Source organism: Procambarus clarkii, chromosome 7, assembly GCF_040958095.1.
Source record: "Procambarus clarkii isolate CNS0578487 chromosome 7, FALCON_Pclarkii_2.0, whole genome shotgun sequence".
Classification (NCBI taxonomy): domain Eukaryota; kingdom Metazoa; phylum Arthropoda; class Malacostraca; order Decapoda; family Cambaridae; genus Procambarus; species Procambarus clarkii.
This window is the reverse complement of record NC_091156.1, coordinates 9,220,791-9,248,276: the sequence shown is the minus strand read 5'-3', so window position 1 is coordinate 9,248,276 and position 27,486 is coordinate 9,220,791. Positions and strand designations below refer to the sequence as shown.

Sequence of the window (27,486 nt, the reverse complement as noted above, 5' to 3'; positions counted from 1 at the left end):
CTGGGTGTCGTCGCCCGTACGCACACGAACACACATCACCGAGAAGGAGCTGGCTCTCCGAAATAGCCAAACAGCATAAAAGGCTTTTTTTTTTACGCTAAAGCTGGTTTAGAGTATACTTATGCCTCCTGCTCTATCAGTATGCTGGGCTTGTTGACAGGTACCTGTTAATTAAGTCAGCAACGCAACTGGTATGTACAATGCTATGCCCAAGATTACTATCCGAGTGCCGGCGGTGGGGTGGTTCAAATAGCCTCGGCTATCACCTCATTATGTCCGGTCGTGATGGTCAAGTGGATTAAGGCGTCTTGTACAGTTGCGTTGCTTCTGGGAGTATGGGTTCGAGTCACTTTGGGGTGTGAGTTTTCAGTTGCATATTGTCCTGGGGACCATTCAGGCTTGTTCGCATTTGTGTTCCTCACGTGTGCCCCCAAAAATGAGGTGATTAGGTAAAATGCTATGCCCAAGATTACTATCCGAGTGCCGGCGGTGGGGTGGTTCAAATAGCCTCGGCTATCACCTCATTATGTCCGGTCGTGATGGTCAAGTGGATTAAGGCGTCTTGTACATTCCAGTTGCGTTGCTTCTGGGAGTATGGGTTCGAGTCACTTCTGGGGTGTGAGTTTTCAGTTGCATATTGTCCTGGGGACCATTCAGGCTTGTTCGCATATATATATATATATATATATATATATATATATATATATATATATATATATATATATATATATATATATATATATATTGGTGTATACTGGCAGCAGGTTTTCTTTCAAACATGTTTCATTGAATATGACCGCATATTCTGTGTTTATTATTTTCTGGTTTAGGGCTTCTATCCCTCTAACTATTTTCTTAGCATCAGGGCTTAATTGAAATAGGAGTTCTCCAAAACTCATTTTCGTACTTTTGAGGTGAAGAAAAGAAGTGATTTACTATAGAGTGTATTACACTTATTTATATAATTTGCACAACGTTTCGAACCTCCATGGTTCATTCTCAAGTGAACAGATCTTACAATACTAGTTGATTTTATACCCGCACTGGGTCAGGTGATAATACAATAAAGGTGAAAACATGGGGGGATACATAAGGGATAAATGTGAGGTGAAACATAGAGGCTGCAGAAGGCTTATTGGCCCATACGAGGCAGCTCCTATCTAAACACAAAGATTAATCCAGTGTAATTGGCCTATTATGTTGGACATTGTCTTCTGTGTTGGCATCGATATGTTCTTGTCTTGTCCTTACTCTCATGGTGGGTAGAGTAAATAGTTCCGTGATTTGGGTGTTCATGGTAGGTCGCTCTATTCTTATGTGAATTGCCTCAAGAATTTGTAATCTTCTTGCATCTTGGGTTTTGTCTATTATGCAGGTATTCTTGTTCAACATTTCTCTGGTTAGAGTAATGTCATGGGCTTGTCTCATGTGATTCCTAGGGGCACCAGATTGAAGATGGCATGTCAAACGCCTCGTCAGCTTGGTCGACGTCATACCTATGTACTTACATTGAAGGTTACATCCTTCGTGGGGGCAAGTGTACATGTATACAACGCTTGACCGCTGTAGAGGGTTCTCCGTCGGCTTCGGGCTGTTTTTGATAAGGAGTTCGGAAGTCTTCTTGGTTTTGTAGAATATTATCAGATTTATGTTTTGGTTAGGAGTAGTGCTTTTTACTCCTTTACGGATTATTTCTTTCATTATTCTTTCCTCTTTTATATGTTCACTGTGCATGGTTGATTTGTAATATATATATATATATATATATATATATATATATATATATATATATATATATATATATATATATATATATAATATATATATATATATATATATATACATATATATATATTCACACCAAAAGTAGAGAGAGAGAGAGAGAGAGAGAGAGAGGAGGGGGTAAGTGGAGTAAAGAATGAGAGTAGGATAGGAAGGCAGCTCACATGGTAACAGTGAAGGTGGGGGTGTGTGGTGTGAGGGGGCACGGAGGGATGGGGCTGGGATGGGGGTGGGGGGTGGGTGGAACTCTGTGTTTATCTTGGTGATGTGATGCCAAGGTTTCGCCCGACCTGCTGCACTCCGTGACTCCTTGCTATTTGTGTCTTGGTTTTACACCAGTTCACCTCCGCCACATCACACCCGCCAGAGGAGGTTACGAGACAACAATAGCGCCGTGTTTATAGTGCAAATAACCCGAGTGTTGTGTTGTTAAGGAGGTGTGTGTGGTGCGTTGTGTAAGAGATGGAAGGCGGGTAGTGTGTGGCAGGAGCGACGTGCCTCCCGCCTGCCTGGCTGGCTGTTGGCTGGCCCGCCCACCCGTCCCTCCACCCGGCCGGAGTCTGCGTACTGACTACGTCACCGCTACGTCACCGTCCGTGCGTGCGTGTGTTCGCCTCGCAGTCAACCAGACGCGGCGCTCAGTCTGAGAAAACCCGTCTATCTGGACGCACGGCTATGACGCCTCTCTCTCCCTGACACTCGCGCGCCGCCCGCCCGCTCTTGGGTAATGTGCTACGACTCGCGTCTTAAGGAGTACCTCACACAGCTGCGTCATCAGTGTGTTCTAGGAACGTCCCCGCCACCCACTTGGCGCTCACACCGTACCTCAGGCGCCTAAAGTGGCAACCTTTGTTTGAAATATTGAAGTGATAGTCTAGCGTGTCTAGTGGAGTGCAAGTTTAACAGTGCGGTGAATGTTGTCAGAGAGCCGAGGAGCTATGTCGTCCTACCGGAGCCAGCGGCAGCACTGCTACCTGTGCGACCTGCCCCGCATGCCCTGGGCCATGCTGCACGACTTCTCCGAGCCCGTCTGCCGTGGGTGCGTCAACTATGAGGGCGCTGACAGAATAGACTTGGTGATAGAGACAGCCAGACAGATGAAACGAGCTCACGGTATTAACGAAAGCCGTCAGGGACCTGCCAAACCGCACCAGCGTGTGCCTATGGAGGCTCAGAACGGTGCCCATCACGGCCCCCTCAAACTTGAGGGCGGCATCAAAATGGAGCCTGGGTCCCACTCCCAGTCTGGGTCCCACTCCCACGCCCACTCCCACGGCCATCCTTCGCCCCTGCCTCCCCCTGGTGGCCCGGGAGTCGCCTTTGTCTCAGGGGACGTTCGCCAGCGTGGGCCACACATGCTGGCGGCCTTCCCTGCTGGCTTGGCCCACCGTGAGGACCCTCATGCGCCCTCCCTGGTAAGGCCGCCCGCCCACCTCGCCGCCCACCCGCCCCTGCCGCCCCCACACTCCCGCCCACCAGGAGCCCCGGGATCCTCATCAGGCTCGGCGCCTCAAAAAAGATCCTTCGAAAGAGACGACGCCCAGAGCCCCAGCGAGGGGAGTGTGCCCAAGCGACCCATGCTGGAGGAGGGGCACAGACCCACACTCACGCGAGGAGAGTCCCTGCCAGCCGCCCCCGTCAACCCCAACTACAAGGACTCTGCTAAACATCACCCCGTCCGAGTGTGGTCCTTCGACGGGTCTTCAAAACCTCCCACAGGTAGGTCCCCGCACGCTTACTTGTTCCTTGTATTCCTTTGTCTTGACATGTGACCCAATTTAGCATTCACCGATTTGTTCTAGAATGTCACCCCCCACACAATCCCAGGGTGACATTCATCACCCTCCCTCCCTTATCATCCCCAATCCCTTGTCCTGGCATTTGACTGTTACGGCTAAAGGTTATAGCCAACCACACATGTATAATTTCCTCTCTCTGTTAGTACGAGTTGTGCCCACAGAGCAAATAACAGCCCCAATGTTGGATGCCCCTAGCGGATAAGACATCAATGAAAAAACCCCCCTCCAAAATATTCAAAGTCAAAACCAACAAGTAGTGTTGCACTCCTCATGGGGTAAGAAGGTCAGGTCATGCAATAGAGGTCCCCGAGGTGCCAGGCCGGACCGCCATGTCTAACTTGCTCTCCCTTATGATGGGTAGGTAATGAGATTGCGGCCCACTTCCGCCTCTCCCTGTTAGGGCTGGGTGCGGGGCCGCTGCGGAGTGGAGTAGCAGTAGGCGGCACAAAGTTGAAGGCCTCAGGTTCAGTGGTCAGCGCGGGGCTTCAGCGAGGCATTCAGCCCTGCAGCAGCAGCAGCAGTCCTGGCGGTCCGCGCTCCTCCCCCTTCAGTCAGCAGCAGCAGCAGCAGAAGCAGAAAGAGGATGAGCAGCCAAGTGGTAGGTGGTCAGCCAGCCACCTAGGCACCTACCTCACCTGTAACATTAACACCTGGAGTGGACTGCGTTCTGCTGCTTGACCTCATTTCCGTTTCTATGATTAATGAATTATTAAGGAATAAGTTGTTTTAATTCATAAGTTCATTAACACCTGATAGTCAATAATACACGAGGAATATTACTAGCTTAAGCGTGTAAGTCACTTGATGTATTTTGTGTTAACATTGAACTGGAATACATTTATTACTCGATAAGTTTTAAGTGGGAAATGGATATTATGAACACCACGAATCTTGCCCGGTTAAAATGGTTTATGAAATTGTTGTCATGGTCCATGAAAACTGTTTAGTAAGGTCAGGACACATTAGTAAGGTCAGGACACATTAGTAAGGTCAGGACACATTAGTAAGGTCAGGACACATTAGTAAGGCCACGACACAACCCCACAACAATAGTGTTTGTGATGCTGTAGTGAACTTTTTATTTTAAAGATAACAACTCACATACTTGAACGTGAAGGGTTGACATCGGCCCACTGACGAATAACCGAAACGAACTTAATAACAGTCGACTTGATCGATATTTTTTCCTAATGGCTCGTCACTACTTATCCATCCAAGACCTCAATAGTCCCGTTGAACATAATCCTAAGAGTTGACACATTTTTCGTAATTTCGTCTTCATGTTTTCATATGAAGTTATGACTAGTCTGACTAAGAGTCAGACAAGCGACTTCCCGCCAAACACACACCGAAACTACGACGTTGGTACAACGTTCGAACAAGTTTTAACACCTCCTAACCAGTTATAACAACCAATATAGCAAGTTGTAATGACATTTTAATACGTCATAAACACGTTAAGCCAAGATGTAACAACTTTATTACAAGTTGTAACAAGCGGAAAATAGAGACAGTTTCGGTTTGTGTTTCCAGGGTTATCCCCCCAGCACACAAGGCTATTTGCAGGTGGACGATGCCCAACCAGTTCAGGAGTCTACCTCCAGCACAGTCGTGCACAGTAAACGGGTCACTAGTTCACAGTCGACAGGCAGTAATATGCAGCTGGCTTGTGAACAGTTTACTGACCTTACCACTGTAAAATGCTGATTCCTCCTACATATTGAGCAGAGCTCAACCCCCGCAAGCACAACTAGGTGAATACACACACACACACACACACACACACACACACACACACACACACACACACACACACACACACACACACACACACACACACACACACACACGCTTCCTGTCCCCGACAACGGGAGTTGTATATCTGGCATTCTGAACGATGATTAGTGACGGCGTGAACTGCTGGTGTTCACCTGGTTTTCCACAACCATCTGTGGCTATTTTGATCTTTGAATTACACCTTTGTAATCCGATAATTGTAAATCAAATAAGTTGTCCTTTCGTGACAAACTTCATTACTGTCCGTAACGTGTTAAATAATCACCTTGTGTTCAATTATTTAACAATATTAAATGCAAATTGAGAAACAATGTAAGGTTGGTAAACATGCTGCTTGGTAATGTAAGGTTGGTATGCATGGGCTTGGTAATGTAGGGTTGGTAAACATGTTGCTTGGTAATGTAAGGTTGGTAAACATGTTGCTTGGTAATGTAAGGTTGGTAAGCATGTTGTTTGGTATTGTAAGGTTGGTAAACATGTTGCTTGGTAATGTAAGGTTGGTATGCATGGGCTTGGTAATGTAAGGTTGGTAAACATGTTGCTTGGTAATGTAAGGTTGGTAAACATGTTGCTTGGTAATGTAAGGTTGGTAAGCATGTTGCTTGGTAATGTAAGGTTGGTAAACATGTTGCTTGGTAATGTAAGGTTGGTAAACATGTTGCTTGGTAATGTAGGGTTGGTAAACATGTTGCTTGGTAATGTAAGGTTGGTATGCATGGGCTTGGTAATGTAAGGTTGGTAAACATGTTGCTTGGTAATGTAAGGTTGGTAAACATGTTGCTTGGTAATGTAAGGTTGGTAAGCATGTTGCTTGGTAATGTAAGGTTGGTAAACATGTTGCTTGGTAATGTAAGGTTGGTAAACATGTTGCTTGGTATTGTAAGGTTGGTAAACATGTTGCTTGGTATTGTAAGGTTGGTAAACATGTTGCTTGGTAATGTAAGGTTGGTAAACATGTTGCTTGGTAATGTAAGGTTGGTAAACATGTTGCTTGGTAATGTAAGGTTGGTAAACATGTTGCTTGGTAATGTAAGGTTGGTAAACATGTTGCTTGGTAATGTAAGGTTGGTAAACATGTTGCTTGGTAATGTAAGGTTGGTAAGCATGTTGCTTGGTAATGTAAGGTTGGTAAACATGTTGCTTGGTAATGTAAGGTTGGTAAGCATGTTGCTTGGTAAAACAGTTGTGAATGGGTTGTGAAGAATGTGCCGAGCAGCGTCAGTGAAGATAAATAAATAACCTAGCAAGTTACAAGAATAGACGAGACGGATATAAGAGTGAAAATGGTAGGGGTCGCTACAGGACCGCAGCCTCGCATTATACCTGTAGGCTGCCATTGTCTTACCCCCTACCCTTATGCCCTACCCCCACCCCGAACCCCTACTCCCCACCCCTAACCCCTGCCCCCACCCCTAACCCCTGCCCCCACCCCACCCTCTTCAACGGATACAATGGATTTGAAACCCTACCTAACGGCCTACACGTACGCTTATAGATAAGATCCCATACTTAGTGATATATATATATACAAGTTTAACAGTCAGGAACAGGGGGGGGGGCATTAAACATTTTTTACACAATCACCTACGAAACCTGTACATCTTTTCTCAATCATGGTGGCTTTGTTTACATTTATAATGCAGTTTATCACCTCTGAAGATTATGAGGCTGTTTATATAACAATAATAACTAAGAATTGTGAAGTTTTGAAGGTCTAAAACTATTTAATAAATGTAAACAAAAGCCGCCGTGATTAAGGGCAAGATGGACAGGTTTCGTAAAGTGGTTGTACGAATATATAATGAATTTTGGCCCGGAAAATGAGCTTTGTTGAACCGTATTATGTGCGATTTCGTAACCCCCCAACCCACCTATGTTGTCTCCAGCGACACGCACGAACGCCCTCTCTATGGATGAATGATCATATGTATGAATGAAATTGATAATCTGAATGAATGAAATTAGTGTTAGAAGCTGGAGTATTAACACCAAAACATCAACATCGACAACATAAATATTTGAGACAGGAATGTAAACATTAGGTAGGAGTTGTCAGCTCTCTGCGGACGCTGAGATACGCGCGTATTGCGTGAGCGACATGAAGGTGACATGATTATAATATGTTTATATTACGAAAGGGAGTGTTAATACAAGGTGTGTAGGCCTACTTGCTAGGTCGCGTTATTACGCTCAGTCGACAATAGGCTACTGGGCTAATTAGCATCAGACTTACATCAATGTGTTCACTGTTAAGTCCAACAGCACTATATCGCCTTTATTTAAACATTATAGTTCCACATTATTAGTGGTGGATCCACAGTATTAGTAACACATCCGCATCATTAGGAGCACATCCACATTGCCACACTTAGAGGGACTGACAGTGGAAAATGAAGCAGTGTTCACACTGAACACCACAGTAGAACAAGAAAGAGGCCATGGATGGGAACTTATAGACCCAGACGAGTCACAGAGATGCTAGAAAAGTTTACTGTAGCGTAAGAATAGTGAGAAAACTGTATGAACTGAAGGAGGAGAGTGTGGAAGTAAACCCCCACTCATAACTATGATAGATATGTAGTATCATGTAAAGTAGATATGACACGGAAATAGTTCCGAAGTCATTGGATTCTCTCTCTCTCTCTCTCTCTCTCTCTCTCTCTCTCTCTCTCTCTCTCTCTCTCTCTCTCTCTCTCTCTCTCTCTCTCTCTCTCTCTCTCTCTCTCTCACACGCACACACGCGCACACACACACACACACACACACACACACACACACACACACACACACACACACACACACACACACACACACACACACACACACACACGCACACACACGCACACACACACGCACGGACATTCAGATGGCTTCTCTCCTGAAGAATCTGAGGTGTGAGGAAGTAGGATAAAGATCAAGGCAAGGAGAACGGTGTAGACATTAACAGAATGGTGAGCGATGGGCAGTAACGTCACCGTAACAAGCGTCACTGTTGGGGACGTCGGAAAGAAAAGTTTTAACGGAATCAAATGTTCTAATAATAGCTCTTTGTAAATCAAGCAATAGTAATAGGTTAGTGATAATAATAGTTAGTAGTTGTTGTTATGGTGGTAGCAGTGGTAGTTGTCTTTGTTATCAGTGAAAATTGTCGTTGTCAACCAGGTATCAACCAGTTATAACTTGGCTTCCTCTGGCGGGCCACTGATGACACCCCCCGCACCTTGGCTCCATCTAGCAGCGGGATTCCTCTTTTGGTCTAGGGGATTTGTTTTGGGAAAGCCACCCTTTGTGATACCTTTGTGATACCTTTGTGATACCTTTCCGAGTCTGTTATTACCGTTGACCTGTTGGTGGTGGCGCCCCTGTTTCTTCCCACACGCGCCTTCAGCTGCTGTCGCTCTTCTCACGCAACGGCGCTCGCTAATTGCGGCCTCTCACGCCATTCTGGCTGTTAACCGTCTCTCTCACCTGTGGCTGTTAACTCTGTATCGTGCATCTGTTTTGTGTTGTTTGTTCAGGCTCCTGTGGGATGTTGTCTGCAGTGTAGCCGTGCATCTGTGGCTGTTAAATTACACGGGTTCCTGCACCTGTGGCTGTTAAATTACACGGGTTCCTGCACCTGTGGTTGTTAAATTACACGGGTTCGTGCACCTGTGGCGGTTAATTTACACGGGTTCGTGCACCTGTGGTTGTTAAATTACACGGGTTCGTGCACCTGTGGTTGTTAAATTACACGGGTTCGTTCACCTTTGGCTGTTAGTTGGGCTGCCTTAGGCACCTGCTATTGTTAATTGTCCTGACTCACGCTCCCCTGGCATTAAGTTTTAATTATGGCATATCACGCTCGGGGGATCTATAATTTACCATACTTTATAGTTCAGCGTCCACCTGTAAGTGGAGCGTAAGGCACCAGCACAATTGTTATTAAAGTACATCACTTAGCAAAAATATGGTGAAGATTCTCTCTCTCTCTCTCTCTCTCTCTCTCTCTCTCTCTCTCTCTCTCTCTCTCTCTCTCTCTCTCTCTCTCTCTCTCTCTCTCTCTCTCTATCTCTCTCTCTGTCTCTCTCTGTCTCTCTCTGTCTCTCTCTCTCTGTCTATCTCTCTCTCTGTCTCTCTCTGTCTCTCTCTCTCTGTCTCTCTCTGTCTCTCTCTCTCTCTCTCTCTCTCTCTCTCTCTCTCTCTCTCTCTCTCTCTCTCTCTCTCTCTCTCTCTCTCTCTCTCTCTCTCTCTCTCTCTCAACATCTGGAGGGTTATTAAGGCCTCACCAGTGTTTACTGACTGGTCCGTAAGTCCTTCAACATTGTCCAGTTCTCAAGTCATCTTCAAGTATGTCATCATCTTCTCAAGTCACAAGTCAAGTATACATCTCGATGTATACTTATGTATACCCGAGGACAAGCTGCAGAGTTGGTTCGAGAGAAAAAAATAGGAATTATAAATTATTTTGCTGTATTAGATAAGTTAAATGGGATACACTTGGACGTGAGGTGGAGGAGGCAGACTCCGCATTGTGAGGCGGGACCAAAGAGCCAAAGCTCAACCCCCGCAAGCACAATTAGGTGAGTACATTGCCAATTGTCGATATAACACTGCAATGGGCCCGGGAACCTGGGGCCAGATTCCCGAAAGCACTTACGCAAGCAATTACGAACCTGTACATCTTTTCTCAATCTTTGGCGGCTTTGTTTACAATTATTAAACAGTTAATGAGCTCCGAAGCACCAGGAGGCTATTTATAACAATAACAACAGTTGAATGGGAAGTTTTCCTGCTTGTAAACTGTTTAATAAATGTAACCAAAGCCGTCAAAGATTGAGGAAAGATGTACACGTTCGTACGTGCTTGCGTAAGTGCTTTCGTGAATCTGGCCCCTGTACAGATGAACACAAGTGTTTGAAGTAACTAGGCTGGGACTGATAAGCACGTGTAGGGACCCTGATACTGTCGTCATAGACCCCCTAATACTTACGTGAGCGGGGGGCTCTCTTACTCACGTGAGCGGGGGGCTCTCTTACTCACGTGACGGACGCTAACACTCACATGAAGCACGCGGAGACGCACGTGAGGAACCCCCCAAAAAGGCCAGTGAGGGATCCTTTAATTTACTTGCGAGTGGCGGCGGTACACAGCCGTCTTTGTTTCAAGTCCGCCACATATTTTCGCGCTTGGAATCGTCTATTTATAAATGAGGGTTTGCTCGACTGGTCTTACCACCTATGACACGCAGGCAAGGGGAAGGGGAAGGGGAGGAAGGCTGGAGAAGGGGGGGAAGATCCTGGTTGTGTGGAGGGGCCTCGTAGCCTGGTGGATAGCGCGCAGGATTCGTAATTCTGTGGCGCGGGTTCGATTCCCGCACGAGGCAGAAACAAATGGGCAAAAAGTTTGTTTCACCCTGAATGCCCCTGTTACCTAGCAGTAAATAGGTACCTGGGAGTTAGTCAGCTGTCACGGGCTGCTTCCTGGGGGTGCAGGCCTGGTCGAGGACCGGGCCGCGGGGACACTAAAGCCCCGAAATCATCTCAAGATAACCTCAAGGGGCATTGAAGGGGGGGGAAGAGAAGGGTCCGGAATAGAGTTTAGAGGGTATGATTTTTTGTTTTCATTTTGCACCGAAAGGCGAGTTCATTGGGCAGCGTCACGCATCCTGTAAGTGAGCATATATTGTCATAGCAGCATGTACAACACTCCCCAATAGGAAGAAAACCCGCTGGGGTTGTTCATCCTGTCACTTGTACCCCAGACACAGCTGGGACTTGCTTAACTGTCTCAAGTGAACAACTTATCAAACAAGAAGATTAAAGATTGTCAACCCCCTAAAATTTACGTTATCTTGCGGGTGTAAAATGGGGAAATCTTTTAAGAACAGTATCTATGTTTCACAGATAGTATTTCCCTAACTCAAACAATGTTGGGTTTATTAATCTACACTTTTCTAAAGTCTCTCGGATGTTCACATTCTCTCAGGTAGTGGTCAAGGCGGTGTCCGGCACTCTCGCTACTGATTTTACAGCTCCGCTGCTCAGCTGTAATACTATACTATGTATTATGCTTGTATTATAGTAGCTAGCGGTCGGCCGAGCAGACAGCACGCTGGACTTGTGATCCTGTGGTCCTGGGTTCGATCCCAGGCTCCGGCGAGAAACAATGCTCAGAGTTTATTTCACCCTATGCCCCCTGTTACCTAGCAGTAAAATAGGTACCTGGGAGTTAGTCAGCTGTCACGGGGTGCTTCCTGGGGGTGGAGGCCTGGTCGAGGACCGGGCCGCGGGGACACTAAAGCCTCGAAATCATCTTAAGATAACCTCAAGATAACCTGCTTAGTATAGGGAGGGAATATCTCTCACATGTGTGAGCGGAGCGTCAGAAGGAACTGGGCTGTGTAGGTAGCAAGGAGCCTCCAAGAAGCCCCTGGAAATTGAACTAGGGACTAGAGGCAAATAATTGTTAGTGTTTTTCCAAGGTAGAAGAACGATACTTAATAGTACCTTATTAAGGCAAAGGGGGAGTTGGGTTCCTTGCCAAGGCTAGGGGGAGTTGGGTACCTTGCCAAGGCTAGGGGGAGTTGGGTACCTTGCCAAGGCTAGGGGGAGTTGGGTTCCTTGCCAAGGCTAGGGGGAGTTGGGTACCTTGCCAAGGCTAGGGGGAGTTGGGTACCTTGCCAAGGCTAGGGGGAGTTGGGTACCTTGCCAAGGCTAGGGGGAGTTGGGTACCTTGCCAAGGCTAGGGGGAGTTGGGTACCTTGCCAAGGCTAGGGGGAGTTGGGTACCTTGCCAAGGCTAGGGGGAGTTGGGTACCTTGCCAAGGCTAGGGGGAGTTGGGTACCTTGCCAAGGCTTGAGGGAGTTGGGTACCTTGCCAAGGCTAGGGGGAGTTGGGTACCTTGCCAACGCTTGAGGGAGTTGGGTACCTTGCCAATGTTAGGGGGAGTTGGGTACCTTGCCAAGGCTAGGGGGAGTTGGGTACCTTGCCAATGATAGGGGGAGTTGGGTACCTTGCCAACGCTTGAGGGAGTTGGGTACCTTGCCAATGTTAGGGGGAGTTGGGTACCTTGCCAAGGCTTGAGGGAGTTGGGTACCTTGCCAAGACTAGAGGGAATTGGGTACCTTACCAGGAGTGTGGGGTGTTGGGTACCTTACCAGGAGTGTGGGGTGTTGGGTACCTTGCCAAGCCTGAATCCCTTGCTAGGGTTAGGAGCCGGGTAGTGGGTATCTGGCCAAGGCTAGAGGTGAACCTGGTATCTGGCCAAGGCTAGGAGCGCTTAACCCGCTGCTCTTTGCGTAATTTTAATGCAATGTTTTTGTTTTTAGTGTGCGAGTCGCGCTTCTGTTCTTGCAGAGTTTCGTATACTGAGAAGTGGGCGATGGAGGCAGGGTGGGCGGGACTATGGCAGGGTGAGCGGGACTATAGCAGGGTGGGCGGGACTATAGCAGGGTGGGCGGGACTATAGCAGGGTGGGCGGGACTATGGCAGGGTGGGCGGGACTATAGCAGGGTGGGCGGGACTATAGCAGGGTGGGCGGGACTATAGCAGGGTGGGCGGGACTATAGCAGGGTGGGCGGGACTATAGCAGGGTGGGCGCACCACCTGCTGTTGGTTCCTACACTGTACCTCAGGGAGAGAGAGGTCGCGTCTGGGAGGGAGTGGGGAGTTGGGGGGGAATGGATTGAGGGGGGGTGGGTGGGTATTTGTGTGGGGGGGGGGGAGGGGTTAAGAGGCCAGCTGCTGCTGGTCTTACCATATATACCCACCCTTTCCTCTTCTCTTGAGACACCGAACGTCAATGCCCATACATAAAGTCCAAAGGAAATCCTGTAATGCAATGGAGTTACTGACACCGGTTGATTCACAGTTAAAATACGGAGGGGTTTGGGGCCCAGGAGCTGCATTTCGTGCCTCGCGGTTGCAGTTAAGTGAGGACAAACACGCAGATAACGTCGCTGGTGGCTGAGAGCAACGTCAGGAGAGAGAGAGAGAGAGAGAGAGAGAGAGAGAGAGTTTTTGAGAGCGGAGCAGCGAGTGAATACTGGCAGCTTCCTGGGAGGCCGTGCTGCTCTTGGCTGTGTGAGAGAGCTTGAGTGTTTATATGTTGATCCTTTTGTGTTATCGGGGAATGGCTCCTGCAATCTTGCGTGCGTGTGTGTACGTTGGTGTGGGTTTGTATTTGTATGTGTTCCCATGCGTGTGCGCACGATAATTGTGTGTGTGTGTGTGTGTGTGTGTGTGTGTGTGTGTGTGTGTGTGTGCGTGCGCTAGAGGGCGTGAGTGGTGGTGGCGGCGGAGGTTGGCAGCAAGCCAGGGTGACGTCATGCTTACGTGGCCCCCTCCCCCCCCCCCCTTCACCGTGGATGAGGGACGCATCAGCAGAGGCAGAGCGGCCTTGAGGTCCGCAGACCAGCCACCCGTGTTCCCCGTCCACCCCCACCACCCCCCCTCCCCCCCCCTCTCTCTCTCTCTCTCACACACGCACGCACACACACAAAGAGGGAGTGTGTGTGAGTGAAATTACCTTATATTTATAAGGTATAATTACACACGATGCACTCACGTGCGGTTACCGTGCACTCGGTACTCTACCGACAGAGTGGAAGAGTGTGTGTTGGAGTGGTGAAAATCCCAGGCATGCAGGCCACGCCGCCACCACCACACAACCGAGGCAGGAACGTACGCCGCCACGGCCCGTGTCTGGGCACTGTGCCCCCCCCCTCCCTCTTATCCTCCATACCCACCCACACTCACCCAGCCAGCGTTCACCATCAGCACATGCTCACCATCACCACATGCTCACTATCACCACATGCTCACCATCACCACATGCTCACCACCACCACATGCTCACCACCACCACATGCTCACCATCACCACATGCTCACCATCACCACATGCTCACCATCACCACATGCTCACCACCACCACCACATGCTCACCACCACCACATGCTCACCACCACCACATGCTCACCATCACCACATGTTCACCATCACCACATGTTCACCATCACCACATGCTCACCATCACCACATGCTCACCACCACCACATGCTCACCACAACACACGAGCCATCTACCTACCTTCAGGGGCTTCCGTAGGTGGATGGGAGAATTCACTGGATTAATGCTACAGTGAAGGCAGCAAAATGAAAACTCATTAGGGCATAAAATTCGGGCTCACCATAGCCCGTGCTACTTGGAACTATTTGTTCCAGGTAGCGAATCTTAAACAACAAACAACAGGGCATAAAAACTTACAAGATTTCAAAAGACTTCTAAAAAAAAAGATTTCTAGACTACGTGATTACCGAACGACTCACAAACAACATCAAACAAATCCACAAAGGGCCGTGACGAGGATTCGAACCTACGTCCGAGATCATCCCAGACGCTGCCTTAATCACAGACATCACCGAGTGTGTTTTCCGAAGGCCTAGATGGTAGTGAAAGGTTCTAAAATAGTGTTGTGAAGAGCTGTGCTGCTAATGGCTGGTTCACTTCAAAATTTACATGCTGAAGATGCCGGCACGATCATTCCTTTACGTATGTAGGTTAGCTTAGCATTTTAAAAGCACCGAATCACCTTCTGTGGTTGAGTGTTCAATAAACCCCTGAACTATATGTTTAACACATCTCTAATCCTGTCCATGGAGGACAGAAGAAAATGTATATATGCTGGTTAGCATTGTAAATGTCTTGCCATGTCTGTGGTAGAAAATAATAATAATACAACAAATCCAGTCTTATATTGAGATATATACAAGAGTTGTTACATTCTTGTACAGCCACTAGTACGCGTAGCGTTTCGGGCAAGTCCTTAATCCTACGGTCCCTGGAATACGATCCCCGCCGCGAAGAATCGTTGTTACATCCAAGTACACATTTTACTGTTGCGTTAAACAGAGGCTACAGTTAAGGATTTGCGCCCAGTAAATCCTCCCCGGCCAGGATACGAACCCATGACATAGCGCTTGCGGAACGCCAGGCGAGTGTCTTACCACTACACCACGGAGACTGTTAAATATGAAATAATCTCAGCAAGAGTGGAGTAACAAACTGGCATTCGATCTGTTTCCCCCCCAAGTGTTTTCCGGTACTATCAACTCTGTCATGAATAACAAAAGACGTTCCATATATTGGTTTAGAATTAAAAAAAAATCATTATAGATTAGTGTTATAAATAGCACTACCACATTTAAATAATTCAGTGTTGAATAGCTGGACGGTAGTCTCGCTTGATGCAGGTCGGTGTTCAATCCCCGACTGTTCAAGTGGTTGGGCACCATTCCTTTCCCCCCGTCCCATCCTAAATCCTTCTCCTGACCCCGTTCCAAGTGCTGTATAGTTGCAATGGGTTGGCGCTTTCCCCCTGATAATTCCCTCCCCCTCTCCACCCTCTCACCTTCCCATTTCCCCAAACTTTCCGGTCAACAATAACAATTATGATAAAAGTGATGAAAATGAGGAGGAGAGGGGGATTATTCACTCCTCCTCACACCCAAACAAGTGTGAGGAACTTAAGATGAGATTCGAGGAGGTCTTCACAATAGAGCAAGAGGTGCCTGACCTCAAAGGGATATAATCAACCCAAACAGAATTGGTGAACTTAAAGATAACCACAGATGAAGTATGAAGGCATTTGTTAGAATTGCACATGGCTACTAGATTTGAAAAGACAACTTGCAAAGTGATGAAGCCTGGTACTTTGAACAGGAGGCTGTACGTAAGATACCACATGACCCACCTGCAGCAGGACAGAAAAAGTCGATTATTTTCAGCTGCATGTGCAAGCTTGGCCAACATAAAGAGATGCTTTTAGGAGTCTTGAAAGAATCATATTCACTTGCGGTACGTAAGGATATCCCCCAGACGAACAAATCCACAAGGGCCGTGACGAGGATTCGAACCTGCGTCCGGGAGCATCCCAGACACTGCCTTAATCGACTGAGCTACGACACGTTATATCCCCCAGACCTTTCCCACATCCCCCTAGACCTTTCCCTTCCCCATACCGCTCACTCCGGACCTACCCATCCACATCCCCACCCTCAACCCTCCCCCAACGGGTACATGACGTAATGGAAGGAAAACGTGTCACTCGAACCCAAAGGTCAGAGGTGGAGCAAGCAGGGTGGCGCCCCTCTCAGACGCCCAGCGTGGCAGTGGCTGTGACCATGGGCTCTACTTACTATATGGCCACACTCTCATCAGTCTTGGCCACTTCACATGTTACGTTCGTGTTACTGAATACTAATAACAATTTCGCAAAAAGAAAAGATATACTGTTGACCAAACGACACACTAGAAAGTAGAGAGACGATGACCAATGGTCCAGGACGGACCGAAACGTCGTCGTCCCTTCACCTTCTAGTGTGTGGTCTGGTCAACATTATTCAGCCACGTTATTGTGACTCCTCGTCTACACACACACTGATTTAATATGACTACATCTTAGCATTTAACGAATCAGTATTGTTTTAGCGACACTCTCATATCTACAAAAAATGCTACGCATTTCCCCAACTATTCAAATACTCGCATATATTCAACACATTGGTATGTGTAGACCTGAACTATTATATTGCTGGTGTGTGTCGCCACTCAGTGACCGTGATGTAATTATAGATATATATAGTTGCCAATTGGCCACATATATTCCGCTTTCTGTTGATATACGTGATGGGTACGATTATTCACGTTAATTCACGTGTACGATTATTTATGTTGATATCCGTTCACTATTTAAACCGCTGTGCCTTCGAAGCATAGGTGACTTACACATTATAGCATTACACATTACCCAACCAAACGTTTACCTATTAAAATGTGTGTTTACATTAGAAGTAATAACAGTGAAGTATGACTGATATCTTGCTCGTATGCATCCGGCTGCTAGGCATCTGGACCGTGCTCCAGTGACTCGACTTTCCAAACACATGAAAAGTGATGTTACATTGCTTACTCCCTGGCGGCTAGTTATGGCATTGGCCTTATTTCATGACTTGAGGTGGTTATAAGGTTGTGGACTGAGTTACCTGAAGCTGGTAGTGCTAGAATGTTAACGTCTGTAACCATGTTTTAAAGGTTAAGTTGTGAATGTGCTTATGTCGCCGCGTGGATATGAAAAGTTGCTTGGAATACACGCCTGGTAGTGGTGCAGAGACCGAGCTCACTTGTAAGAAGCGTTAACCGATGCAAAGTTGGAATTAAGAGTCCTGTTTAACGACCCAGTTAAAGACAAAAAATGAAATGTGAGTCAGTGTGTGTGTGTGTGTGAGTGTACTCGCCTATTTGTAGTGTGTGTGTGTGTGTGTGTGTGTGTGTGTGTTTCTCGAGATAATAGAAGTGTTGAATGGTCTTCCAGCGCACTCGTTCCGCTTGCGGTGCGCATTAGCATGCAACCAAGAGAGCAGAAAAAAAGGGGCAGTTCCCCATCAAATTGGGCGTCTCATATACTGTGACACACCGCAGCAGACGTCCCTCTACCTGACTTATTTCCCAAATAAAAATGTTGGCCGCCACGTGACCACATTCCTTCCTGTATATTGAAACACGAGGAGGACGCTGACCTCTTACCAGTTATGAGTCGTTGTGTCTGCCAAGAAATGTGTATATGTTTATCACTCAGAATATTCGGTAATTTGCTTATATTGTTTGTGACGTGTGTGGGTGAGAATAACTTGAGAACGAGGGTGAGAATAACTTGAGAACGAGGGTGAGAATAACTTGAGAACGAGGGTGAGAATAACTTGAGAACGAGGGTGAGAATAACTTGAGAACGAGGGTGAGAATAACTTGAGAACGAGGGTGAGAATAACTTGACAACGGGGGTGAGAATAACTTGAGATACCTCGTCCCTTTGTGTATATTTATACCTCAATAAACTTATTTGAATTTGTGTGTGTGGGTTTGGTAGGAGTAACTGCACTGTTGGTAGGAGTAACTGCAAGGTAACTGTTACCTTGATGTGGTGTAAGCCACCTTGCAACTTTTCAAGTTAGGCTAGGCCTAGTATTTTAGTAGATCTTGTATTGATTAGAAATATTGGAACATTTTGTGCAATATTGTCTTTCCAGAATAATCGTTCTTAACTAGAGAGTCCAGGGATTGAAATTGAAATAAGTTTATTGAGGTAAAATACACACAAAGGGATGAGGTAGCTCAAGCTATTCTCACCCCGTTCAGTGATAGAATTGATCAAACGTTTAAGTATCTATTAAATTAGTTCATGAGTTCTTAAGTGTTACGCGGATGTCTATAACAATGTCTTGCGTTGAGAACGACCTCGCAGCGTCTCCTACCTCGTAAACTGTGTTATAAATACGGACTAAGTCGCCATGATTGAGGAAAAGATGTATCGGTTTCGTAATTGGAGACTTAAGTGCTTGACGAATCTTGTCCCTGAATGGATGCCAGTGGTAGTGTGTCGGCAGGAAGCTAGACACAGCTATCTATCTGTTGTCTACCTGTTCTTGGCTCCGGGGATCAACGTCCCGGCGGCTCGGTCTCTGACCAGGCCTCCTGGTTGGTGATCTTGTTAACCAGGCTGTTGGACGCAGCTGCTCGCAGCCTGACGAATGACTCATAGCTTGGTTGGTCAGGTATCAGGCTTCAGCAAAGAGCTCGCTCTTTTTTTTATAATACTGTTTAGGTATTTTATCCAAATGCTGCGCGCCTTATAAAGTTAAACAGCTGTAAAGTTTTATGGGTCGATATGACCTCTTAACACACAGAAATCACTTTTTTTTTTTTTTTTTTTTTTTTTTTGAGATATATACAAGAGTTGCTACATTCTTGTACAGCCACTAGTACGCGTAGCGTTTCGGGCAAGTCCTTAATCCTAAGGGTCCCTGGAATACGATCCCCTGCCGCGAAGAATCGTTTTTTCATCCAAGTACACATTTTACTGTTGCGTTAAACAGAGGCTACAGTTAAGGAATTGCGCCCAGTAAATCCTCCCCGGCCAGGATACGAACCCATGACATAGCGCTCGCTATGTCTGTATACGCTATATGTCACGCTATATGTATACAATAGCGTGATGCATCAAATGAACAAATCCACAAGGGTGGATTGTGGCCATGTCGTAGCTCAGTCGATTAAGGCAGCGTCTGGGATGCTCTCGGACGTAGGTTCGAATCCTCGTCACGGCCCTTGTGGATTTGTTCATGACCTCTTAACTTATTAAACCTCTGTAAAACTGGGCTAACCTACATAGAATGACGTTTTCCTGGTTGATGGGGTTCTGGGAGTTCTTCTACTCCCCAAGCCCGGCCCGAGGCCAGGCTTGACTTGTGAGAGCTTGGTCTACCAGGCTGTTGCTTGTTTAAATAATTGAATACAAAAAATAATCAGACGTTGCATCCTTGGATATTTTCAGATACAGAAGTTCAGTAACGGATAAGAGGAGCTGTGACGAAGCCCCGATCAAATAAAACACATAATATCATTACTCAAATATGTGTCCTTTTTTACATATTAAAAGTTGTTTTAATGGTCATGTTTTACTTAAGCGCGCATTAGGCTACTGTTAATTTTCTATGTTTGGCATGTCAAAAAAAAAAAGTTGACTTTGTGTAGTGCATAAATATTTATGCTGTTTGGCATCATGTAACCTACGTGGGAGAGCTGACCAAACTGAAGCCGTGGCTCTTTACTGGAGTTTTGGTAGATTTTGAAAAAAAAAATTGAGAAATATTGCTTAAGCATTAAGATTCTGATTTACCAGTCTCCGTGGTGCAGTGGTAAGACACTCTCCTGGCGTTCCGCGAGCGCTCTGTCATGGGTTCGTATCCTGGCCGGGGAGGATTTACTGGGCGCAAATCCTTAACTGTAGCCTCTGTTTAACGCAACAGTAAAATGTGTACTTGGTTGTAACAACGATTCTTCGCGGCGGGGATCGTATTCCAGGGACCTGCCCGAAACGCTACGCGTACTAGTGGCTGTACAAGAATGTAACAACTCTTGTATATATCTCAAAAAAAAAATTCTTTGGGGGGAGGTGGGGGTGTTTCTAGCGTGTCTAACTACCGTATATTTAAGATTAGTTACCAAAATACTTTCTTAGTTAGAACTAGTTACATGACCTTCCAGTTAGGAGTCGGTTAGTTACCTTACTATTGATGTGGTTAACGAGTGGACAATAGTTAGCATAAATGCGTTAAAACTAATGTGGGGGAAAGTTTCAGTTGCAAGTGAAGTGCCTCAAGATTGTTGTCTCTTGCAACAGGTTCCTCACAAGATACCTCACAAGATCTTGATACAGGCATCAACAGCAAACATACTTGCTGACGGTACTAAAATAGTACACGGTTAGCAATTCGGACGGGTACTCTGGGTAGCAACCCGTTCTCGCAAATTCGTAAAGTCAATATTGACTTATTAACTACGTGCATAGGTGATATACTAAACATAATAGATACCCCTAAAAAGATTCATAGAAAACACCGACCTTACCTAACCTTGTTAGTAAATTAAGATAAGCATCTTATTGCTTCGTAATTACAATTATTACTTAACCTATACCTATTATAGGTTAGGTAATAATTGTAATTACGAAGCAATAAGACGCTTATCTTAAGATACTAACAAGGTTAGGTAAGGTCGGTGTTTTCGATGAATCTTTTTAAGGGTATCTATTATGTTAAGTATGTCACCTATGCACATATTTAATAAGTCAATATTGACTTATTAAATTTGCGAGAACGGGTTGCTGGGTAGCTATCGGAGTGTCGTAATAGGCTGTAGACTTGAGTATGGAAGCTGCAAATGTGGCCTAACATAAATCTATAAACTTTTGAGTTTGGAAATAGAAAATGACACGGTATACCAGAGATATTTTGAGTAGGATTTTTTGTTTGTTGATTCCCGTTAGCCTGAGTCATCACACCTGAGGTTCACTATATACATCTCAGGTTCACTATATACATCTCAGGTTCACTATATACATCTCAGGTTCACTATATACATATCAGGTTCACTATATACATATCAGGTTCACTATATACATCTCAGGTTCACTATATACATCTCAGGTTCACTATATACATCTCAGGTTCACTATATACATCTCAGGTTCACTATATACATATCAGGTTCACTATATACATCTCAGGTTCACTATATACATCTCAGGTTCACTATATACATCTCAGGTTCACTATATACATCTCAGGTTCACTATATACATCTCAGGTTCACTATATACATCTCAGGTTCACTATATACATCTCAGGTTCACTATATACATATCAGGTTCACTATATACATATCAGGTTCACTATATACATCTCAGGTTCACTATATACATCTCAGGTTCACTATATACATCTCAGGTTCACTATATACATCTCAGGTTCACTATATACATCTCAGGTTCACTATATACATCTCAGGTTCACTATATACATCTCAGGTTCACTATATACATCTCAGGTTCACTATATACATCTCAGGTTCACTATATACATCTCAGGTTCACCGTATACATCTCAGGTTCACTATATACATCTCAGGTTCACCGTATACATCTCAGGTTCACTATATACATCTCAGGTTCACTATATACATCTCAGGTTCACTATATACATCTCAGGTTCACCATATACATCTCAGGTTCACTATATACATCTCAGGTTCACTATATACATCTCAGGTTCACTATATACATCTCAGGTTCACTATATACATCTCAGGTTCACTATATACATCTCAGGTTCACTATATACATCTCAGGTTCACTATATACATCTCAGGTTCACTATATACATCTCAGGTTCACTATATACATCTCAGGTTCACTATATACATCTCAGGTTCGCCATATACATCTCAGGTTCACCATATACATCTCAGGTTCACAACGGATAGTTTAACTTGTATCATGACTACTAGGCTTTTATATTAACCCTGACTCATTTTGGAAGCTGATTACTAATGTTAATATCTCGCGTGAATGGCTGTTTCTCCACCATTGTGTAGAGTACACGTGTAGCATGCCGCGACTTAGCCTGGGCACGTAACAGGAGCTACACGTGGAGCACTAGTCACAAATGGTCTCTCACCTCCGGCAGCAAACACACACACACATGCTCCATACGTTTATTTCTGCTTTAAATACACACACACACACACACACACACACACACACACACACACACACACACACACACACACACACACACACACACACACACACACACACTCACACACTCACACACGTTTAGATCCGTGGCCACGCTCACCAACCAGGCTTCCCGGCAAAGTTATATATATATATGTATATATATATATATATGTGTGTAAACAAATTGAATCGGGTGTAGGGTTAGTGGGAGGGGCGGGTGCGAGTGAATGCAAGTGACGGCGCCGGAATGTGGCAAGCACTCCACCAGTCAATACGTGAGGCGTAGTAACCCCCTAACCTGCGCCCCTCTCTGGCCCCCTTAGTCTCCCCCTCTCCCCTGTTCCCCTTGGACCCCCTTTGCCCCCCCGGCCGCCCCCCTCCCGTGCAAACTAGGGTTCTCCCCCAACACGTGTGCTCGTCTCTGCGTGTGCTCATTAACCTAACACGTGATGCGGTGTGTCAGGAATGGCACTTCTGAGAGTGCACTTTGAGTGCCAATCGTTATCTTGTGTCCTCGTGAAGTACAATCAGGGACGGTGCACCTCGTGTGTGGTGCCAAGGTTTGGCAGTTTTCATGCGTGACGTGCTTGATGTGATACTTAGTGTCGCATTCTTAGTGGGTTTAGCCTCCTTAGGTGTGGTACTTCGTGTTTGACAGCCACAAGGCATCAGAGGTTCTTGGGGTAGAGTCTGACGCATGAGTATGCTTATGGCGGTTAACTCAGGCCTGTTGTAATAACTTACGGGCTTCAATGCGTAGACCGCAAGTGTTATATTCAATTAAAAACACTAGACAGCGGTATGAATTCGCTTTATAATGTGTGGTAAAATATATACAACATAAGATAAAAAAGTTTAGTCATTATATATATAACATCTTATCACATTATTAACAACGATAACTGGTAGATAAACTGCCCGTACCTGGATAGGGTTTAGAGTTCTATGCACCTGGATGAGGTTCTACTCCCTCAAGTCCGACCTGTCTGACTGTGAGAGTTTGGTCCAACAGGCTGTTGCTTAGAGCAGCTTTTCTGGCCCTCATATCCACCACAGCTCGGTTGGTCCAGCACTTCTTGCAAAAAGCTGTCCAGAGTTAACTTAGAACTATGTTTAACGAACATTAAGCTATGATGTAGGTGTAAGGATGAGTGGTAATGGTGGTAGTGGTGGTGGTGGGGAGGTGGCTAGTGGTGGTAGTGGTGGTGGTGGGGAGGTGGGTGAGGATATTGGGTGCACCACTAGAGAACCTCCTGGCCTAGACCTCACCCTACTTATAGAGGTTATGGAGACACTGTGACAGCTGTTGGCTATGGCTGTGACATTTGAGGCACCTAACACTAACCTATAATACAATTATGGCATAGAACGTTGGCTATGTATATATATATAGCTTTTAATGGACCTTTGCTGTTATAATGAATCAGAAAACAGAGAGAGGAAATTACACCGTTTAATTTTTGATGTATTTGTTTCTGTATGTATTTATGATCAGTTTTTGTGATAATTACGCAAGTGCTTGCTGTGTACTGCAAAGTTATTGTGGACTGGTGGTATTAACGTGAGGTGTTACGTTGGACAGGTTACCCCGGTCTGCCGGTGAGTGCCGCAGCCGTCGTGGCCGCAGCGGCGGCCCAACAGCAAGCGCAAGCCAACAGTCAGAGTCAACAGGGGTCGTCGCAGGGCCCCGGTGGGCCCCGAACCACCTCCCCTGAGGGCCCCAACTCCTCCACCAACGGGCCGTCGCCAATGGCGGCCCTCCAAAGTGTGACTGACAACCTTCCGCCTGGCTCCCCCCACAGCCATGCTTCCGCCTCCCCGCAACAGCGGTCAGCATCCAGGAACTCATCCCAGTTGTCTCCATCCTCAGGTAGATATACCTCACACCTTCACTCACTGTTTTACGGGGCTCACCATAGCCCGTGCTACATGGACACTTCGTTCTGAGTAGCTAAATCTAAACAACAACAACGCTAATTGTTATTACGGGCTATTCATGCCAGTGCCATTTTTTGGGTGGCTTAATCTTTATCAATCAATCACTGTTATTACGGGCTATTCATGCCCGAGCCATCTTTTGGGTTGCTTAATCTTTATCAATCAATCACTGTTATTACGGGCTATTCATGCCCGAGCCATCTTTTGGGTGGCTTAATCTTTATCAATCAATCACTGTTATTACGGGCTATTCATGCCCGAGCCATCTTTTGGGTGGCTTAATCTTTATCAATCAATCACTGTTATTACGGGCTATTCATGCCCGAGCCATCTTTTGGGTGGCTTAATCTTTATCAATCAATCAATCACTCACTGTTATTACGGGCTATTCATGCCCGTGCCATCTTTCGGGTGGCTTAATCTTTATCAATCAATCACTCAGTCACTGTTAGGGGTTCACATGTGTGTGTCATGTCAGTTGTATACTTTCGGGAGTACATGATTTATTTGAGTATCTGCTGTTTAGTTTTTTTCTGAATGGGGTCATGGGGGGTGTAATATGTGTGAATGTGTACATCGGTGTCAGTGTCGTGAATGGTACTTGATGTGTACATATCATATTCTTGAACTGAAGGTGTGCATAGGGTATATCAGCATGACTTTTTGAATGTGCACTGCCTATAGTTATAGGCTGTGCTATATTTTTCACAATATATCTTCAATATTTGCTCTCAATGTGAGTGTGGCTCTGTATGCTATACATAACTTGAATTCCGAAATAATATGTTTGTTTGGTATAGGTTTGAGTGCTTTGTATTCAAGGCTACTTGTTGGACACTTCTGAAATGCTAAGATATTTCCCCAACTTAATAATAAGTTAAAGTTAAGAAGCGTTGGTAATCTTATGAAAATTTTGTAAGTTTTAGAATATTGTGTTGACGCTTCAGATTTCGTATTATATTTCCTGAAGTTTTATAGTTAAAGCAGTGTTGATAATCTTCTGAAGTTTACACATTTAGAACACTGCATTAAGGAAGTGTTGTAACAAGTGGCCACACAATATAGTGGTGGGAACATTGAGGCTAATTTAAAGCTATATTTCTTGGCATTCCAGGAGAACCTAGGAGGAGATCCTCAGGCGGCAGGCATGGAGACTCGAGTGGGGACAGCAGCCCTGGTGCCCAGGGCAGCGGGGCGGGCAATGGCAGTAGCGGCAGCGATGCCCCACAGCCCAGCAATAACCTCAAGTGCACGATATGTACTGAGCGGCTGGAGGACACCCACTTCGTGCAGTGCCCCTCCGTCCTTCACCACAAGTTCTGCTTCCCCTGCTCCAGAGAGTCCATCAAGCGACAGGGCGCCGGCACTGAGGTCTCTCTCCCATTCTCTTCGTTGTCCTACTTCTCTCCTCAAATTTTCTTTGCTTCTCTTCTTCAATCAGTGCTATATAGTCTTAATGGCTTGGCGCTTTCACCCCCTGATAATTCAATTAAATTATCCCCTTCTTCAAATTACTACTCTATAAAGTCACATTTGTTCGTTTGCTCTTTTCACCGTGGAATATATCTATGCTCTATATCACACCAATTTAATAGAATACTGTAGCTATAATGTCACTCTTGGATTGTGTAGCAGTACAGTACAATAATGTGATTCAATACATAATATATGCCGTATTTCTGCATAATAATTAATAATCTAATGATGTGTTATCTGGTCTCTTTTAGGTGTATTGCCCCAGCGGCGAGCGGTGTCCCCTGGCCGGGTCGTCGGTGCCGTGGGCGTTCATGCAGGGGGAGATCGCCACCATCCTCGGCACTGCCAACATCCTGCCCCAACACTCGCAGGATGAACCCAAGACCAAGAAGGAGCGCGACACATAGGCTGCGCCGTGGCGAGGTTCCTCTGGTTTTAGTTACAAGGTTACCAGCGACGCTTAGCTGGTGACTTTTGTCGGCGTCGACCGCTACCTGCGCGTTGGGCGTGGTGACGCTGAACTAGCGTGTCCATATGGTGCTGGATCCGGTCCTTGCTGTGGACTCTGCCCGTTAGTGGTGGTGGTGGCAGCGGCCGGGGCTCCCACGGCGCCTCGAGGCCACACCACCAGCCGTGTTGGGTGTCGCCATCTGGGGGATGCGACCAGGGTTGAGAGGGCAGAGTCAGCTAGTCCAGGGAGTTCTACACTAGTGACTGTTAGCCAATTATACGGACATTGAGTGTGTCAGTGAATTGGTTCATTCCTCTGGGGGTGGCCAAAAATCCTGCCTTCATATGGAGTGATGAGAGCAATTTGTTGACCCGTCGTGGCAGGACAGTGGGACAACTCAACGTGAAAATAATCACAATTGAAGGATTAAATGTAGAGGTTACCAGAGCATGTGGAATTTTGTTTGCAGGAAAACCCCTTGAAGCTGAGAGCACCTTAGGTGCGGTGCAGGTGCCCCAGGGGGAATTCGTCCTAGGGAGTGAGGGGAAACTTGTGATGTCCTGGGTCATCAATGGCTGCCTCTTCTGAGGGCATTGACCTCAAACTGTCATCAGCTTCATGCTGTCGTCAGTCTCAAAATACATTTGACTTCAAGATAATGTTGTCAGGATATTGACCTCAGGCTCTGTTGTCAGCCTCAAGCTGTCAGATTATGTCGACACCAAACTGACATTGACCTCAAACTTGTCGACTTTTTAAGAATGTCGTCCCACTTTCGGTCCATATATTCTTGTGCTGATTTCTTCACAAGTTTTACCTTCAGAGTTGAGCAGATTTGTTATTGTAATCTCTTAGGCTGTACATATATGTGTACAATCAACACTTGCACACACACACACACACACACACACACACACACACACACACACACACACACACACACACACACACACACACTCACTCACTCACTCACACTGCACATGTGCGCACACACACACACACACACACACACACACACACACACACACACACACACACACACACACACACACACACACACACACACACACGCACGCACACACACACGCACGCACACACACGCACACGCACACGCACGCACGCACAACAC

General features: G+C 46.0%; 1 protein-coding gene across 3 annotated transcripts; it reads left to right on the top strand.

Annotated features, from left to right (window-relative positions):
* Window positions 1-2,406: 2,406 nt before the first annotated feature.
* Pits (Protein interacting with Ttk69 and Sin3A) lies at window positions 2,407-27,486 on the top strand. 3 transcript variants are annotated; one of them, XM_045747334.2, is made up of 5 exons: window positions 2,407-3,501; window positions 3,982-4,179; window positions 24,075-24,362; window positions 25,545-25,801; window positions 26,158-27,486. In XM_045747334.2, exons 1-5 carry the CDS (start codon window positions 2,697-2,699, stop codon window positions 26,311-26,313), a joined length of 1,704 nt encoding a protein of 567 aa, XP_045603290.2. In that variant the 5' UTR covers window positions 2,407-2,696; the 3' UTR covers window positions 26,314-27,486. The 3 variants fall into 3 exon arrangements, with proteins under 3 accessions (XP_045603290.2, XP_045603289.2, XP_045603291.1); XM_045747333.2 differs by having other exon boundaries at window positions 3,943-4,179; XM_045747335.2 differs by lacking the exon at window positions 3,982-4,179 and having other exon boundaries at window positions 2,408-3,501.